Raw genomic sequence first — 20,871 nt, 5'->3', positions numbered from 1 at the left:
AACTCATGAGGGGATAACAGTTTATTGGGGAATGGGTAACTTGACATAAGACTCCAAAATGCTCTCAAGGCACTTGAGGCACTTGGTTTTAATGGATGAGATCTGTGATCTGAGCATTTTCCTCTTTCATTCCATTTTTTTAATGATTATGAAACCTGTGTTGAGGTCATTGACATTGGTACTTATAGAATGGATAATATACAAACAAGTTAAGTAAAATAGTTTAATTCTGACTTATGTTATTTGTTCCTTGCTCACATGAAAGGTCAAAAGATGGAAAACATCATTCCATAGGCCTGCCTAACCTTCATTCATAGTTAAATAATGGCTAAATAAAAAAATTAATTCATAATGTAAAACGTCTGAGACATCACAAGCAGCCTGCAAAATAAGTGAGAACAGTGGTAACCAATCCTGTTCCTGGAGATCTACCGTCCTGTAGGTTTTCATTTCAACCTTAATTTGGCACACCTCTTTCTACTAATTAGCAGCTCAACAAGATCTTTATCTGTTGAAAGATGTGTGCTTTGTTAGGGTTGGAGTGAAAATGTACAGGATGGTAGATCTCCAGGAACAGGGTTGGTTACCACTGAGTTAGAAAATCTTTAACTTCAGAATCATAGCCCATCTGTATTTCCTCAATATTGCATATTTTCACTTTTCATAATCAGGTTGCCACTTTGAGTTTTCATTTTCTTTTTGAAATTTATGAAAAAAGGACTCAACATAAGTTCACACAAATTTTCAACAGTCATTCCTACATGTAAATATACTGTACTTGTAAACATTGTGCTACATGTGTAAAAAATGATTAATAGAATCACTTTCAATTGCTATTCGTTACTTAATACTAGCGTTCTAGGTCCTGTGAGTGTTACCGGAGAAAGCCTTGCTGACCAGGAATTCCATGTGGGGTGGTTGGTGGCATTAACCCCGCTAGCTTGCTTGTAAGCAATAGGTTTTTAAACAGAGGTGTTCTTAACTAGCTAACCGTAACTAGTTAGCATGCTATCAGAAATTCAATTGTAACTAGTCATAACGTGTCGATTTTAACTAGTTCAAATGCATATTATTGATATTGGAAATTAAATTGTAACTAGTTATATGGCAAGTCGTTTTAGCTTTAATTAATTTCTAGAAGATATTGCAAATTCAAATTCTAACTAGTTAGAATGCAAATTCTTGAAATTCAATTGTAACTAGTTATAATGTGTATTTCTGATATCAGAAATTCGATTTTAACTAGTTAAAATGCATATTATTGATATCAGAAATTAAATTTTAACTAGTTAAAATGGCAAATCTTGATATCGGAAATTCTATCTTAACTAGTCAGATTGAAAACGTTTTTCTCATTCATTTCAATGGGAGTTGGAATTTGACCAAGTCAAAATGCCAATTTCTGATATCATAAAATCAATTATTGATATCAACAATATCATTTCAAATAGTTAAAATACCAATTTCTGATATCATGAATTCAGTTTTAACTAGTTAAAATTGTAATTCTTGATATGTGAGTCTCCTTGCTTGGACATGCTTTTTCAGTTAAGTCCACACATTTTTGATGGGATTCAGGTCAGGGCTTTGTGATAGCCACTCCAATACTTTAACTTTATTGCCTTTAAGCCATTTTGTTACAACATTGGAGGTATGCTTAGGATCATTGTCCTGCTGGAAGACCCAGTTGTGACCAAGTTTTAACACTCTAGCTGATGTCTTGAGGTGTTGCTTCAGTATTTCTAGATAATACTCCTTCCTGATGATGCCATCTATTTTCTGAAGTGCACCAGTCCCTTTTCCAGCAAAAACCCCACAATATGTTTTTGCCACCCCCATGCTTCACAGTTGGGACGCTGTTCTTCTAATTAAAAGCCTCATCCTTTTTCCTCTATACATAGCACTAATCATTATGTCAAAACAGTTACATTTTTGTTTCATCTGACCAGAAAACACTCCTCCAAAAGGCTAGGTCTTTGTCCTGATAATCACATGCAAACTTCATTCTGGCTTTTTTATGCTTGTCTTGGAGTAGGGGCTTCTTCCTTGCGCGACAGCCTTTCAGGCCATGGCGATGTAGGATTCTCTTAATGATGGATGTAGATGCTTGGTACCTGATGCCTCTGATTCCTTCCTTTATTTGCATGTTATTTGCATAGCTTGTTTTTTCTATCAAAAAAGAAGACGTGACCGACTTCATGTTTTCACATTGTTTTTCATGTTTGCTCATTATGATACTTAAGGTATCAATGATGATAGGTGAGTACTTCAAGATTCAAAATCTGTGCGTATCTCATGTTTGACCAATATCATATCTGACAATGTGTTTTAAGCATAGTGTAAAGTTGGGAGCAACGCAATGTCAACCCCAAATCCATGTGCCTTGAATTCAATTCATATATGTTTTGAAATAAATAAATTTAAAAAAGGGATAGTGAAAAAATCTAGTTTTTGTTTCATGAAAAATATGCAGGAAAAACATTAATTCTTATCTTTTTTATTGTGAATCTCCAATTTTCCTTTCTTAACACTAAAATGGGAAACAAAAATATGAAAAAGGCTGTCTTTTAAGTCATCGTGAGTGTGTGCGGCAGCTCTTAGTTTTCCTATAGACTATAATAAAAACTCCTGCCTATTTCCACAAAACTAAGTAGCTTACAGTCATGTTTTCAACTTAATTATACCTATAAGACATACATAACAGTAAGAATCCTTAAGAAATGGAGCACGACCATGAAGTACTTTGAACTTCCATGGTTACTCAACTGCACTAGCAGTAGCAGATGTCAGTCAGTAAAAGTTCTCTTGACATGGATGCTTGTTTTGAACCCTCTGAAATGAGTAGACAATTACACAAGAATTACAAGTAACTTATGTAGCTAGCTAGATAGAACATTATACTACATTAAATGTTTTTTTAAAAAAAACAATGTGTATACTTGCTAGTCTAGTGAACCAATCATGTCACACACTATCAACTAGCTAGGTAGGTCAGATTGTGCTGCCATGTGATGTAATTGTAATTGGGGGCCAAGCAGTGAAGCTGCGTAGGCACCCATTGTGTTTCTACCTTTTCTTATTATGCATCTTCATCTTTTTCTTCTGGCTAGGGTGTCTATGGCAGCCCCTAGAACTGTATGGTAAAACGTTTAGAAATTTGGCACACTGATTGGGGACAGTCCCATGATTTTTTTCACCAATATTTATGTCTCCACCTCGAGCGCTCTAGTGCCACCAACGGGTAAAAATTGGAGGTACGTTTATGCATGTAAGTTTTGAGCCTTATGCCCGATTTTAAAAAATGAGGTACCGTTGGATTCCTTGGATCAAGCCGAGTTCAACGCATCCATTGATGTCAATTTCTGCCACATTGGATTTTCCGCCATATTGGATTTTCTGAAAAAGTACATTTTTCAAATGCCACAAATTTTGTCCAATCTTCGCCAAATTTGCCACAGATGAGGTTCAGACCAAGCCTTACAAAAGTTATCAGATGGATTTTTGATTTTCAAAAGCGTTCATCCGTCACAGCCAATCGAAATCGGCGGCAAAATTGCCAAACAGGAAGTGAGGTCATAACTCAGCAACGCTTTGATGTATCAAAACCAAACTTGGTACATGGACTCGGGACCCCATTTTGAGGTAGAACAAAATCTTTTCCATCATTTGACCTCTGGCGGGCGCTGCAATAAGCAAAAATGTGTTTTGACTAATAACTGGTGATGTGTTTTCTTAAAAAAAAAATCATGTCTGGTAATACCGTGAGAGGTCCCAAGGCCAAGACATGGCAACTTCTCATGTCAACCTAATTGATGCAGCCGCCATATTGGATTTTATCCAATATCCAATCCAAGGTTTAAAAATTTTTCACAGGCCACCAAGTTTGCCCAATCTTCACCAAACAGATCATCTTCGGACCAACCCTCAAAAAAGTTATCTGATACATTTTTGATTTTCAAAAACATTCATCCATTACAGCCAAATCAAAGGCAAATGACCCAAACAGGACGTGAGCTCATATCTCAGTTAGACCCAATCTTTGGTCAATTGACATAAAACTTGCTATCAGTGCTTGCAGCCACGCCTTTAACATGATCCGATCAAGTTGCAATGGCGACTCTGCCCTGCTGGACTGCTTGGCCCCCTCATCGCTGCTTGCAGCTATATTTGTATTGTAATGTTGTAAAAGATTACATGTCTTGCAATTTTGCTTGCTAGCTTGCTGCTGTCCAGTAGATATTTATTTACGGAGGGATTCGTTTTATATATAATTTTATCAAACCACAGGGATTCACACATTGCTGGCAACTCTAACTTTAGCTAACATTCGTTAGGCAAATATTAAATCATACATTTTCTTGTGCAGTTTCCTTAGATGTAGTTATACAAGTACTTTATGAGTTATATTTTCCTGTATCTCAGGAACTTACTTGAATGAAACAAATAAACCAATTTTGCAAGAAGATTGTAGCCTACAGTAAGGCCTATTCTTCAGTTGCCACAAGTTATTGTGAGTTCATGATGCTTGATCACCAAAAAAAACTTTGGATTGCATAACATTCACAAGGCTGTTGATGATGCTGATGTTTTATTTTCAGGAAAAAATCCATGGAATTTAGTCTGCTAACTAACATTAAGTAACAGCAGGATAAGACGTTGGATCAATTTTGAGGTTTAATTCCAACCTTTTTATTGGCCATATGTTTGCTAATGTGCTTTGTTCAAAACCCACAGATAAGTATACGACAGACATTGTGATAGATTTCGAACAATACGCTGCCCACAAAATAATAAATTGATATTTATTAACTTTATATTAGCACCCTCAAAATACATTGAGCTGAATAGACTGGAGGGGGCAGTGTCTCTAATTCATATCATTAGCCGGTACCTAAACATTGAAGTCATAAGATGAGTTGTGCTAAAGTGCAAAATGGAAATCTCAAAATCAGTATTTAGACCAATATTCTAAAACATTATATTCAGACTGTAGTTTGTGCTTTAAAAACTGAAAAAAATACCTAACCAAAGCAATGCATCGGTAAACAAAAACAAGTTGTTTTTTGTTATTAAATTTGTTATTTCAAAATGAATATGAACTGAACAGAAAGTACATGGATCCCCCTTTACCATGTTGAGTCACAAATGAAAATGGAAAATTAAAATAAAAAGTTTTCAATTTTCTAATTCAATTTTAATTTTGGGCTGGATAATCCTCCATCTTTATTTTTCATGTTCCTTTTTAAATTTCCTTTTTCATTTATCTTTTGCATTTTCTTTTTAATTTTGGAATGAATAATCATCCAGTTTTATAGCTGGCAAAACAATGCTGCTGTTAAAAACAACCACATTTCAGAATGGAGTTGGTTGAGTTCAACAGCTTTTGTCATAATTGTCACTGATGTTTTTTTTTAAATTAAAAAATGCATTGATACTCTTTTCATTATTTGTGAAGGGGTACAGATTATGCAGCTAAATGGAAAGCTTATTAATAAATAATACAAGATTCACAGGTTTATTATTATTATTTTTTTAAAAAAAAAACCTTTTTGAAGCTCATAAGCTAAAAAATAATGATAGCAACAATGGTAAAACCTGTGTACAAACGGTGGTGCACTTATAATAATGATTATTGTTAAATGAGTCTACAAATATAACCTAGCTCTTTTACCTAATAAAAAACATGGTTAATTCCCATAAGGCTCCTCTGCAAAAAGTATGTGCTTTGTCTTTAAAACAATGTCCCTCCTGTTGGTGCATTAATAGTGAATAAAAAAGTTCAAAACAAGTTAAAAATAATAATCTCTCAAAAATGTCACGGGGCACACTTGGGGCAGAAGAGCCCATCTTTTGCTGGCTCACCAAATAGTGAGCCTTCATCCACAAGCAAGCAAAAGCAATCTGGTTTTTCATTTTTCAGCGTGGCTGAGCCCAGCCTGAGATTGATCGTCACATATGGCCCTAGAAAACAAACTGTCAATACTTTCAGCGCTGTAGAATTTGAACAAATAGCTGCACGCCCATTCAGGCCGGTCATTGCATTCCATTTAACAGATTTTATTGACAGTTTCCTTCTTGTAATTAAAGGGAAAACTACTGGCCAGCAACCAAGATAAAGTTCAAAGATAGGGTCAAAACAAAGGGAGATACAAGGCCACAGCCTGACTGTCAATGGTGGAGAACATCAGAGCCAGTTATTGACATCCAGGTGCCTAATGATCGGCACCTTATTAAAGAGGGATCTGAAGTGAACTTTATGCAAATGCTAAAAGGACCATGGTAATGCTTTTGGGATATGCTGTTTTCACATGGAGGGATGTATATGAATGTGCTTGCATATTTGCATTCATTGTAAATATAATTAAAGAAAAAAACAAAAACAAATATGTGAATAAGTAGCAATTAATATAACTTAATTTCATTGACCTTTTGGTTCAGGTTCTTCATGTAAAATGACGTATATTTTCAAAACACCCTCTGAGGCAGGCGCTTGCAGAGGTAGGGAACAACTGTAGCATGAGTTCCTTTCCCCTTTTACCCTGGCTGTCCTAAAGTGCCCTTTTAAATGGAATTTAAAAAAATAACTCACGTTCATCATATAATATAAAGGCACGGATAGTCATGGACGACAGGTTTCTTAACACCCCTTTTTTTTCAAAAAGTAGCTGCACCCTAACTAAGAAGAAAAATGTCTCAGCAACTCGACTTGATTCAAAGCACAAGATATGCGTACTGTGCACAAGACCTGCTTCAAAGCTGAGAGTAGTGGCCTTAAAAACACAGGTATTCATGATGTGATGTTATATAAATTAATATCATACAATTTAATAGATGCATAGTCAATTTGTCTAAATACACAACTTCAGCATCTTAGCCCTGGAGTCGCAAAATTTGGTGCACAGGTCCCTCTCATGAGGAAATAATTTGCCTCAAGGAACCATAAATGGTGCCATACTGGATTTTCTGCATTTCAATTTTTTTGAAAAAAAAAAGAAGAAAAAAAACACTTAAAATACTTCTCCTGCAAAAATCTACCGATTTGTACAAAATTTGGTATTTTGCCTCATCTCACGTATGCAGATGTTAATTTTCTATATTTTCTAGAAAAATATGGCCGAATGACGGTCCAATGAATTTGTAGTAGGTGTCACTTTGGATGGGATCCTGGTGTGTGCAGTTGGGGGGGGAGGGTGTGCCCCTTTTATTGCCCATGGCCCTTGCCCCTCTAAGTGTCTGCACATGGCCCTGCTTAGAGGTAGCAACAAATAAGAAGTCCAGAAAATTCCCTCTCCCACCAAAATTGCAATAAAAGATGATGTTCCAACCTGAATTAGCTAGTGCTATAGCTTTGAGGGTGACAAACTCTTCTTTCTCCAGCTTCATGCTCTTGTACTTCTTTACCAGCTGCAGGATGGCATTGTTGAGGTCGAGCAAGCCAGCCAGTTTGGACTGGTCTTCATCCATGATGTAGTCTTCAGCGTAGACCAGCTTATCCTCAAAGGACAGCGAGCGGTACACCACACGCAAGATTAAGATCTCCATCCATGCACTTTGCAGTAAACTCATCTGGTCTGCCAGAGAAAGAGTCGAGAAACCTGGGATTGGAAAGAACAATAAACACAGGGACATGGTCATGCGCAAGGCACAATGACATTTGGTTTATATGATTAAATACTGCTACCATTAAAAAAAGCTGTAATTAAGGCACAGTGTATCAGGCAGTAAAGGAACGAACAGTGCAGTTTTGGGAAGTTTGGAACACTGGATTCACTCCTCCAACCCCGGCCCATCCGCCCCACCCCCCAATTTGTCCTCCACATTAGAGAGAGGAACATAAAAGTGAAAACAAGAAATTATCCTAAAATGACCACCGGTGCTGTAATTTAGGGGGGATTGAGAGATATTCAACAACATCTGGTATGGTGGGAGCCCTGTCATGGGAAGCTTGTGCCTGCGCTCACCAAATCGCTTCATTTTTTGTCTCTTCCTGACTTGATCACTAATGGCAAGGAGCTCATTATGCATAGGTCTCAGGCTATTGTTTATAACAACTGCTAATTTATTATCTCAAACTGTTAACATCTCTGATCTCATTAGGAGCCGTGGAACAGCATGGAACAGTTGGTGCTTTTCCTGGCCTGCTGGTATAACTCCAGAGTGCCAGTTGGCAGGGACATCCACTACTACTTAATAAAATCATCAAAAGGGATTAGAGGAGAATTTCTTAAGGGGGTCTTTAATACATGACTGCTGCATTCTTGTAAAGTGATCTGTGATGGGACCTGGCATGGCTAAAAATATTGCCATGCTCTGTCACAATGCAGTTGCTTGTCCTGAAGCTGGAGGGAGATGAAGGGGAAGGATGAATGTGGAGTAGGATAAGAAGGTGGAGGAGATGTTAAGCTGAAAGGAAACTTTCCCCCACAATATAACACACACACACACACACACACACACACAGGTTCCTAACAAGGAGGGGCCAGGGGAAGGAAGGTAGTCAAAAAAGTATGAAACTACAAGGCATGAGAGGGAGGAGTGGTGGTAGTGTTGGTCATGGAGGGAGGGAGGGAGGGACGGATGGAGGATACCCCGAGAGGCAGATGGACAGAGCCCATTGCCAGGAGCATCTTCCTGTGACAGCACCATCCCACCATCCCAGGCAGTATTGTTAGTAAATAATTAGATTTACACATTCCCCAATCTCCACACATCTCTCTGCTGAATAATTAAAAGTGGGATGATTAGTTTATTGAGTGGAAAGAAGAACTTTTTTATTGAAGTCCATCAATGATTTTTATCTGGCACCAAGTGTTTTTTAATGGTTGATATGTGAGCGCAGGCATCCAATTTTTCTTATCTACCTGATTAATACAAATGCTGTTTCAGTACGCATTAATTAACAGATACAAATCTGCGTTCTCATGGATGGATCGATGTGGAAAAGAAAAGGAGCATCAATGTGTATTTACTGCTGATGATAGAAAAGCCACTTTATTGATGTTAATGTGACAGCAACTTTAAAGTTGCAATGTGGGCCCCCTTTTTTCATCACTGCCATTTCATTTTAAATAAAGATCCAACAATTTGAACTGTAATTACATTTATCATCTCTACTGTGCAGCTGAAAAGATCAGAGGAACCAAGTTTAGCTGACCAACCTCAGTGGCAGTGAAATCTAGCATCTATTTTGCTTTGTGTCAACAATTCCTCTGCTTCCACCAACTCTTCACTCTCAATCTTAATTCAGTGCGGGAAATATTTTGTTGGTATTGTGCATTAAATTGAATGATTGCAGTGAGAATTATAGACCTCCCCATACATTAATTAAGGGGGAATTCTGTTTTCTCTATTTTATTTATTTTCTTTTTTTAAATTTGGTGGTAAAAACAGAAAAAAAATTTCCTCATATGAGCGATACACTGGAATTATCTGATTCTGTGTGTAATCATCGGACGATCCCACCCCTCCCATTTGAATCTTTTTTCCAGCAGACAGGCTGAAGCACTCGGCGCTCTTCATCTGCCCAAACCTTCCCCCCCTCCATCTTTCCCATACACCCCCCTCCCCACCTTGTTCAGAGTCAACTGATGCACTCTGCTGTAAACTTACAGAAAAGGCTAAGCACTGGAAGTGTGAAGGGCATGCTAAGAAATCATATCTGATGGCTCATCTTAAAAAAAAAAAAACCTTTGCTGGTGTTCAAAAGGAATGAGCATCCATCTGTGATATGCTGTGCGAACGGGAATTGGCTGCAGAGTTAACCCCTACCGGGAAGGACACCTCAACAATGGGCCTCACGGCGCCTGGCCTGCCACTCCCCTGGCCTGTGCATCGGCCAAATTTGTTCTTATTGCATGTTTGTGTCGCTGAGAGCAGCATGGAGTGGGCCTCATGGTGCACCACCCCTCACCCCTTCCACACCACCTCAGGGCAGCCTTCACCTCATCTTCACAGACCCCTTGATCTGACACTTACATACCACACCAGTCGCTACAGGGTGAATGAAAAAAGATTTTGCATGAGCACTGACTGACAGTTGAATATTTGACATGTCTTTGTTTCCAAGTATTTTTGGTAAATATTTGCATTCAGATTCCTTATTATGAATTAAATAAAGTTAAATAGTCTCTGACATGCACTTAACAAATTATTAGGAATTGTTCTGTATCGTTAAAACCTTTTTAAGGATTTACATGCTTTTTCAACTCATATCTCTTTGAAAGATAATTAACCTCAACAAGACAAAAATGGAGGCTGAGCCAGGCTTCAGAAGTGGCCAAATATGGGAGTCAATTTATTACATATAGCGTTAAATAAATAATTTCAAACATACACAATAAGAATAGGAGGAGCCTTAAGAGAGGAATATATGTGTCAATCAGTCCATCCAAGCGCTCAAAGCTTTCAGCTTCAGTAACATACTGTTACTGAACACATTGTGTAACATATTAATTGTATTGTCACAAAAAACTACTTCCTCCTGATTTTTTTGTTTGTATTTACACTAATTGACTACAAATCACCTCAACGAACAAAGCGCTACCTTGTGTTACCAATTCAAAACATGTGCTTTGTACCCTGACCCTGTGCATGCCAGGGCATACTGAGAGAAAAGGTCCTGCCAAGTCTCTGCTTCACCTCACTGTCCATTTACTCCCAGAGTGTGATCAGACAGCTCTTGCCGTGCCCACACTTTACCTGCTCTATGCACAAGCCATGCCACCTACTGGAGACATTGTTTAAATGTGCTTGGTGGAATAAAATGGTATTACAGAACTGAAAAAGAAACCAATCAAAGGTTTATGTTTACAACAGCCTTTCAGGTCTGCCCCCCAGAGGACAGGATCACCAAGGGAGACATGAGAAGTATGCAATGACTGGTGCTGTAATACAGAAAAACCTTTGCTTTTATCACATAACCACCTTTCAAGTCCACTAAACAATAGTCAGGAAAAAATGAATGAAAAATAGTGCTGGTGTGAAATGGGAAGGGTGAGAAATGCATTAGCACAGCCATATTCGAGACATGTGTTATCAGCTAAGCAAATATTCACCTATCACAGCAGAATACCTCACTAGACACAGGCTAACCTGATCCTATAAAATAGAGTATCAGTTATACAGGAGTCCATCCTGCTCTTTATCTCAATTAAAGGGAATAAATCTTAAAAACAACCATTCCCAGGGGGTGTCTCCAAATGCGGAATAATTTGTTTTTAGTGATAGAATAACAGAGTATATAATGTAAAGTACATATTTAACAGTTATTAGTAATTTCATACAACATGTTCATAATAATTGCTGTATGGTGCCTGGTGTCAGCTTGCAAATTCATTCAGTCTAATGTTCTAATGAAACATAAATAAACAAACTAAAATATATATAATTTTAGTGAAAAGAACACTAACATTTAAAGAGATAAATAGATGTTTATTTCAAAAGTCTTCATCCAGGCCCTGTGAAAAACTGAGGTGGCAAATTTGTGCTGTGAATCTGGGCAGATCATAATTAACAAAAAATAATGGCCTTGTGATGGTACTTATCTCCCACTTCATCACACACTGAGAAAAAGAGAGCGGGAGAGTGAGGGAGAGACGGGAGAGGAATGGGATTGTTTTTTCTCAGTGAATATTTGTTTTATAAACCTCAATTTTTCTTGCCTGGATTTTCTCACTCGCCCAGGGGGAGAAAGGATGCACCATCGTCAACTAATCACAAAGAGCTGCTTGATTCTAATGCACATAATTAGCAATCGGCAGACTCTTAATTGCTTACATTAGAAGCGATTCGTAGTGGAGATTAATTCTAAATATACCCAGGCAGCTGGTTAAGATGCCTCAGATTACTGTATGGACTGTACTTTTCCACTTAATTAGATATCAAAATTAAGCTGCAACAAGCATTTTGACATTACAGTGGGATGGAGGCAGGCCTGTCTGGCCTGGTCCCAGGGCTGCAGTAAAGTGACCACTACCAAGTGACGCCCAGATGGAGAGACATTACAAGCCGTGCTGGAAAGCCATTTCAAATAATAAAATATCAATATTTACATTTTAATTACCCCCTTTCCCAGGCCCCTCTGTCATTTTCATCGAATTGTCATCACAGTGAGAGCTTGCCTAAATGATGTCTCATGCTGGCAAACACAGTTGTCAATGTGGTTGTGGTCTGGAAAGAAGAGTATTTGACCTTGATCTGTAACTGCTCTCCCACTTTTGCTGATGAGAGCATCTTGGGTTGGGTGAGTTTAGCATGGATCCCAGTGGGTTTTCATATTGACACAGGGATGTACAATTTCACACATTTTCACGCACTAACAGAGGCTACAGCTAGTAGCCAGGTGACAATCTATCAGAGGTGGCAAAAGATTGAAAAGTACCGAAATGTTTTGTTTTATTTATTTATTTATTTATTTATTTATTTATTTATTTATTCACAACTTACGTTTGCTAGGATCATCTTATACATATTTAATTGCAGGTGATATTTGGAAAGTTAAAATCCTCTGATCTATTTAATTCTTTTAAATGACTATCACCACAGTTCAGTAGTCAATTTGAAGAGAGCTAGCAACCATATTGGGGTTTGTAGGCAATGTTAATGCAGCAGTAAACAACTTGCTATGAAGGCAGTTCAGATGAAATTATTTTTTAGGTAGATAGTTAATGGTACAAAGATGGTACAACATATCACACCTGCTCCTTTCTCAGAGAATTACACTTCCCTGTGAGTAAATCTTCTTACCAAAGACCGGAGAAAAAGATACAGTAGGTCATTAAATGGCTCAGCTCCATGAAATGTCATTTTCTTTTCTCTCTCCTTTGACTGGTGTGACCATTTTTTGTTTTTCAAAAAAAAGGGCATTTCATTATGGAACAAGCAAACCTAAATCCCTGACATTTTTGGGAATTTAAAAATCCCACCTAGGGAGATATTTTCATTTCTAGAAAAAGAGGGCACCTGGTCAGCACACCACCAAGTGAAAATTTGGACTCAGTTATCACTTGTCCTTAACTGTAACTCACAATTAAATTAAAGCATTATTTTTTATTCAAGAAATTGTTTAATGAGTTCTGTGACAAAAATGTATGTTTGCATTTGTGCCAAACTTTGTTCATGAAGAAAAATTTTGCATCTATTTTAAATGAACAATTAATGATAAATATTGATTGAATCCAGACATTTGCCTATTTTCTTGTCCACTGCAGGGTTGTGAGCAAATTGTCTTTTTAAATTCCTCTGCCATATTCTCCATGATCTATACACGTTTCCTTCTGCATTTTAGCTTCTCCTAATGTTTGCAAGAATGACACAGGTTTTGCAAAATTCCTATTAGGGGAATTAGCATTGTATGTACAAGGCTCAGGAGCTTACGTGTCGCGGCGACAGGCTCTTTTGGCGTGCACTGCCTCACAGGGGTTTTCTACTTTGAGCGGCAAGTAGCTGCCAGTGATTCCTCAGGGGCCCACCAAACAAGCTCAGTGAGAGAGGCTGTAATTCTTCTGAAGAGACGAACGGGTTTAGGGTTGTATTAGCATGCTGCTGTTAATTCATTATGCTCTGGTTTATGATGGTGCCATTCACACTCGTTTCCCCCAAAATAAATAAGGAAACAGCTTGCAGTCTATCTTTTTCAATGATGCATATCATGAAGGAATTTTGTTAAGAGAGATCTGAAGTACAAACCTTGCATGGGATGTGTTTTCTCCAGTAATTTTATTTATCGGATGCATACTTTTTCTAAATGGGATGAATATATAAATAATCAACTGACAGCTGCGGTCCAAATTTATTGATTTGTCTCAATCCAAGCTTTGAAAATATCAGAACTACAATATTTCATAAAATATATTTCACATACATTATAAAACAAAATTAATTGACTTATGATCATTTAAGCACTCTCTGAAATGACATATGTATTGTATTCTACATATAGTATTTCTCTTTATTTCCTGTTTGACAGATGTGGTAGTAAAGTCAAACAGAAGACACAGAGATTCCTGCATTCTGCACAACAAACACCCTGTAATCTAAATGGGATTTTAATAAAAGAGAGTGGAGCCCGCTTTAAGCATGCCTTAATGCTTTCAAGAGAAGACATTACCCCATTCCACAGAAATGAGCACCTTTTAATTTCTGAAAAAGCCATGGCTGAAAATCTTAATTAATTGTTCCATACTGCTTCAGGGTCATTATGCAATGTAATAAAGGCCGTGTAATTATGAAATTTTACAGCCATTACTGAGGCTGATAGCTCGTATTTCATCATCAGGCAGGCCCAATGGCTTTCTAGCCACACAGCTCTCCTTTGATGGACTACACACAGATCTATCAGGCCCAAACAATAACCTGGCTGGGCAGCTGTAATAGCTAGCCACAGATGAAGCAACAGATAAAGACAAACTATAAATCCAGGCCACAAATGCCACCACAATGTGTGGCGTGGGCTAGGAGGAGGAGGAGGGGGTGGATTGGCAGTGTGTGGCATTTGGTAAGGTTGAAGGATAGGCGTTTGTCTGTGTGTTCAGATTTAGGCATAACAGAGTACACATTTCTCCCTTTCCAAATAAAAAGCTACAAGATTTTGAGGGAGACAACTATATTCAAGCCCAAATATAATACAATAAAGGAACAAATTCTAAATTATAAAATGGAGTCAATCTTCTCAGGATCACACACATACATATTTGCTCTCAAAAGCACATGCATGCACACACACACACACACACACACACACACACACCTACACACACGCACGCGCACACACACACACACACACACACACACACACAATGACTAAACAGAAGGCTGCAGGTTCTTCAAGCTTGCAGTGACATGCCAGGTGTGAACTTTGTTGTGGAAGCACTGTTAAATGAGCAATAAAAAATAGAAATAGAGATAAAGAGACACTGTCAGTAGAAACTAACAAAACTGAGAAAAGGAACAAATGTAAAATGCAGTAGAGCATGAACACAGAATATTCTGGACTTTCCAGTGGACCTTTCTTTCTGAAGCACATTTGCATTTGAATCTGAATTTTAATTTGAATGAAGCTGATAGTGACAGAACACAAGGAGAGAATAGATCTAACCATTATGGGGGAGTTTTTTAAATTTTCAGAACCACATCCTAACTTAAATAGTAATTTAAAGAAGATTAGCTGTATTTAAAACGCTGGCTTGAAAGTGCTTGTTTGAGAGCCTTTGAAAAATTGGGAGAGGGGAATGTGGCATTTGACTAACAGAAAACTATGGGCAGGGAAATAGAAAAATACAAAATTCTAGTTTTCAGAATCTATTTAACATAATACCTATGGCCCTTACATTGCCCTTGGGACAAGAACACACACACACACACACACACACACACACAAAAAACAGAAATTCTATGTTGTACACACAAGAAATTGAAATTTAGATAAATTTGTCTGATTCACAGTTCACAACGTCACATTTTTTTCAAGGTATACTTTTGGAAATATTGTTGCATCAACAAGCAACATACCAAAGAGTCTGGTGATATCAATTGAATGGAGGCTTGATGAATTTTGTGTAAGCAAATGATTTGCAACAAAATACAGACCTTTTCACTTATTTAATTTACCTTAAGCTTATTGTCCTAATACTTATGTTCATTTTAAATCTGGGAGGTTGAACACAAAAACTGCTATTGTTACATAATGGTAGAATGTGTATGCATAAAAAACCCATAGGTAAAAGGTGACGTTGTCTACTTCTGTCTCGTATTCATTCTTTGATCTGAAATCCTGATTTCTTGAACATGGACTATTTCCCCTCTTGTTCCAATACTTTTGGAGGGAATTGTACATCTGACTCATGACTATACACAGAACACCTCTCCTTTTTACCTGATTTCAATTAGAAATGAATATAATGCATTAGAAAGTGCAGCACTTCATCAGGCAATGTGAGAAGAGCATATTTACACAACACTTGTCAAAGCTAAAAGAAAATTAAAATATGGGTAACTATACAGTGTGACGCGTGAATATTGTAATTATCAGGAAAGATGGCTCAAATATGCTCAATCATTTTATTCATAAGAAACACAGTGGGTACATCAGAGCATGCCTATGTCATCCCAGTGCATCAATAATAATTTACATTGTGATTACGCGCATATCAGAGGCTGAGGCAATCTGGCCCAGCATTTCTTCTAATGCTGGGAATCCCTATTTAACCTGCAGTCTCAAATACCTCCTGCGTGCCACACCGATTATAATTCCTCAGAGCTGCCAGACAGCTCCAATCCAATCCTATTTCCTTGGCTGCTTGTTCTTTGATGGAAAGGATGCCCCTTCTGAACTGCTATTTTGGGGGTTGGGAGGTTTGGCGGGGGGTTGGTGGAGGGTGATGGCCATTTCATGCTTGTCTGTGAACTTTGCATGAACCTCCAGAAATAATGCGATGTGATGACAGGCTCCTTATACCTTCCACTAAATTTGCTGTCTGAAATGAGTTGAAATAGAGTTTGGTTTGTGTAATTACATCTATCTATCTTTATATTCCAGCAGCATATCACAAATTGAAAATACTAAAAATTGACTGTTCATTCTGATGTTTAATGATTGCCGAAGACACGCCAATGATTTATTGGTTACTGATGTGACACATTTGCATCTTATTAGATGGAGATTACTAGGCCTTCAAATTGCGGGATGCGGCTCGCTACTGTCTGATGGATTGATTTGATTTGCAAATGTAATCAAACTAATAAGAGAGGGCAAAAATGAACGATAATGCCTCGTTTTTTCAACTGGCAATCACAGAGGCCACCCCCTCCTGTCCCGGGCCGATGCAACCTGACATGGCGGACAAAGCAATTGACAAGCTACACTCATCTGCACATGTAAGGTGAGTGTCAGTCTAGGATAAACCAGCGCCTCAACTTCCCTAAACAAATGTGCCCTTTATTAAGTGAGAGGAATAAGGCTTCGATGGGCAGAAGTGGTAGTGAAAACAGATGTCAAGATGTTTCATATGCAGTAAGTTCATGTGCAGTAATGATTTTACTGTATTGCACAATGATGAAACATCTACTTGTGTTTTTACTTATTTTTTTCCGAAGCATTTCAGAATATAAGAAACTATAAAAAAATATTGCATGAGGGAAATAAACATGGTATGAGCAATACTCTTCTCTTGAAGATGGCAGGAGCCAAAACATGTATGACTTGAAAATAAGGATAAAATAATTTGTAATATCTTGCGTGATTAATTGGAGTTCGGGCCTCATCTGTTCATTTTTATTAAGTTTCACAGTCTGACCACAAATTTCTATAAATAATCATTTATATACGTACATTTCACTCAAATACCCACATAAATGTTATGAGTAATAAGTACAACCTGTCCTTATTTACAGCTTGTCACTAAAATGTGTTTTCCTCTTCTTTCCTGTTAAAGTACGAGCGGCGGTAATTTGACCACACACAGCTGTTCCAGTTCGTTTGTGAGTCCCGTGGTCGAAGTATTAACAGTCAGAAATGAATTTGTGCCCACATTTGTCACCTGGTGGTGGTTGTGCAAACAAATAGTTCTTGTGGAAAAAAAAAAAAATAATAATAATATATATATATACATGACATGACATAACTTCTTCCAACTAAACAGAGACAAAACTAAGAATTTAGTTATTGGGGACAAGGCAAAAAGTGACACTGATCGTATGCCTAAATTCACTATCTTTAACAGCAATACCTGAAGCCAAATTTTTTTTGCAAAAATAATTACAATTCAAATCACAGTTATTTTTAACTGTGATTTAAATTTTGAAACACATATTAGAAGTGTTACCAAATCTTCCTTTTACCACCTTAAGAATGCAGCCAAGGCCAGCTCATTTCTCTCCAAGGATGACACCGAAAAACGAATGCGTGCATTTATTACTAGTAGCCTGGATTATTGTAATGCCCTACTTTCTGACCTCCCAAAGAAAACAATTGCTAAGCAATAACACATACAAAATGCTGCTACCAGGGTTCGATCCAAAACAAAGAACAGCACACACATAACCAATATTAAAATCACTGTCCTGGCTCTCAGGTCATTTCAGAATTGATTTTAAAGTGTGGTTATTAGTTTTTAAATCTATGAATGGACTTGCTCCATATTACATTAAGCAATTAACATCCTATCATGCTATGTGGCATGTATAAAAATGCTGAACAGGCACAGTTGACCTCGATTTTTGATCAAGCTGGCAAGAGGAACAGATCCAAGTGACTTTGAAAGAGGGTTCATTGTTGTGGCATGCATGGCAGGAGCTTCAGTTGCAAAGACTGCTCAACTGGCTAGTGTTTCAGTCATAATGGTGACTAAAGTGACATCTGCATTTTGATCTATGGGAAAGACATCAGTAAATATGGTTGGAAATCGTGGTTGAAAGCGTACATTTGATGACCGTGATGCTAGTAAATTAGTGGAATATGTAAGGAAAAACAGAAGAGCAACTCTTCCTCAATACAGGATTTGATCAGACTGAGTCAGCAAGAACAATCCATCGACAACTACATAGACAGGAATATTATAGTAGGGTTGCAGTGCATAATACCCTCATTACAAAGACGAATGCAGGCTTGAGAGTTCTGTGGTGTGAAAATCATAGGCACTGGTCTACAGAGATGTGGAAAAAAGTGAAGGTGGTCCAGTGCAGTGAGGGGGTCCAGTGGCTCTGTTATGCTGTGGGGAGCATTTTCATGGCATGGTTTGAGTACACTTGTCCCCTTAGAGGGAAGGGTCACTGCAAATTAATAAAAGTTATTCTGAGTGATCACCTTTATCCCGTGATGAAAAATTTAAATCCTGATGGTCTCTATGACAATGCCCCATCCACAGGGCATGAGTCACTGAATGGTTTGAGGAGTATGAAAATGATATGAATCATATGCTATGGCCTTCACAGTCACCAGACCTCAACCCAATTGAACATCAATGGGAGATTTTGTTAGGCAGCGTTCTCCACCACCATCATCAAACACAAAGTGAGGGAACGGTGAAGGGAATCTTTTGGAAGAATGGTATTCCATCCTTCCAGTAGAGTTCCAGAGACTTGTATAACCTATGCAAAGACACCTTACTAAGACACATTTTAGTTTTACCTTTAATTTGTCACCTGTTTGTGTGTGTGTGTGGGTGTGTGTGTGTTTTTTTTCTTGTTTATTGCCAGGTAACTAATCCCCTCTCATGCACCCATATTGATAAGGCTGAACTATCAGCCTTCACTACCTGAGCTGGGAGAAAGCTGAATAAGAGGAGAGAGACTCAGAGATTACGGGCAGCCCTCTCCCATCTGCCACTGTTAAATGAGAGAAAGAAAAGGACTGAGAAAGCGGGGGAAAAGAAAGTGGAACTGAAAGCCCTACTTACAGTACACTCCAAAAGTATGAGAACAGTAGGTAACTTTTCACTTAATTCATGCAAGAAGTGGAAAGTTTTTGACTGGCCAAGTCAGTCACTTGATTTCAATCCAATCAACCATGCATTGCACTTGCTGAAGAGAAGACTGAAGACAGAAACCCAGAACAAAGATCAACTGAAAGTGACTGCAGTGAATGCCTAGAAAGGCATTTCCAAATAAGATACTAAACAATGATGGTGATATGTTGGGGTCGAAGACTTGATTCAGTTATTGCATTAAAGGGCTATACAACCAAATATTAGACATTATTGCTTTGATTTAATTTTTACTAGTTTATTCATTAACAGCTGAAAATGGGGGACTCAACACAAAAACATCAATTTCTGTGGTAAAGTGGTAAAACATCCACACATGTTAACACCATGGAATAAAAGGTGACTGTCTGTAATTTTATTTCATATTCATATTTTGATCCAAATCTAAATGCCTTAAGTGTATAGCAAATATAACAAATTTCACTCTACTGTTCCCATATTTTTGGAGGACACTGCATATTTTAGACACTTTTTCTATAAGTGAAAAGCTACTGACAATCCCCTATATATATTTACCATTGCAAGCAAAAAAGGTGTTTAAACGGGTCATTTTAAAATAAAAGGTTATACAATTAAAAAATAATAAAATAAGTTCACACTCTGTTGTGATGGCTGACTAATTTGGCACAAAAAATGAAACCTTTAAATAATTTTAATTTTACAATGCTTGCCATATTAATTTGGAATGATACATCAACGGATTAATGACAATTCCTAAGAATGATGATCACATTATTCACTTAGAACTTACATCGCTGCCACCTCTTCTGTCCTGCCAAATCCCATGTGCCTAGATATGTTTTGCTTTTTTCAGCCATTTTCTCAGAACGTTTATAAGTTTCAATTAATTTAGTGTGTCTCACTTTGCTGAATGCTGAGGAGCCAAAAGTAAAAGTAAAAATTTGATTTGCTAAAAGGAGCTTATACCCTCTATTAATCAATATTTCAGGAGTTTCAGGCTTTGTTGGGGGGGGGGGGGGTGACAGACTACCCCTCATTTTGAGATAGAGGGGGTGGGGGGGAGGTGATAGCACAGGATATGTTCTATACACAGTGGAGGGTGGCTTTCACACAAAAATGGAACCCTGAATGAGTCAAATTACTCAGCTTCACAAATTCAGACAGGGCTTTGTAAATAAGCTATTTGAATCTGATTACGTATGAGCTAATTTCTTATGTAACTTCAGACTGTAAAGTGAAACAGCATTGAGTATAGGGAACCACTTGAGGCCCAAGAGAACCCCTCCAATAAGAAATTCTTCAAGAATTAAGACAATTTTTCAACAATATTCAATATTGGGAACTGACTACGATAGCCCTTCCAAAACCTTCATCTTTCCTGTAATTACTTCTTACTTGATTTTGAGGAATGCTTGGCCAAAAGAAAGAACCA

The 20,871-nt window shown here is 37.7% G+C and overlaps 1 protein-coding gene across 9 annotated transcripts in view; it reads right to left on the bottom strand.

The window, feature by feature from the left end:
* esrrga (estrogen-related receptor gamma a) overlaps positions 1 to 20,871 on the bottom strand; it is a 143,961-nt gene that overhangs the window by 9,407 nt on the left and 113,683 nt on the right. For all 9 annotated transcript variants that reach the window (XM_035382099.1, XM_035382053.1, XM_035382027.1 and 6 more), the window contains one exon: positions 7,326 to 7,595. In XM_035382099.1, the coding sequence (XP_035237990.1) occupies positions 7,326 to 7,595 (270 nt within the window). The remainder of the gene's footprint in view (positions 1 to 7,325; positions 7,596 to 20,871) is intronic.

The sequence above is a fragment of the Anguilla anguilla genome, chromosome 1 (assembly GCF_013347855.1).
Source record: "Anguilla anguilla isolate fAngAng1 chromosome 1, fAngAng1.pri, whole genome shotgun sequence".
Lineage (NCBI taxonomy): Eukaryota > Metazoa > Chordata > Actinopteri > Anguilliformes > Anguillidae > Anguilla > Anguilla anguilla.
Note: the sequence above shows the minus strand (reverse complement) of the source record. Positions and strands in the feature narration are given on the sequence as shown.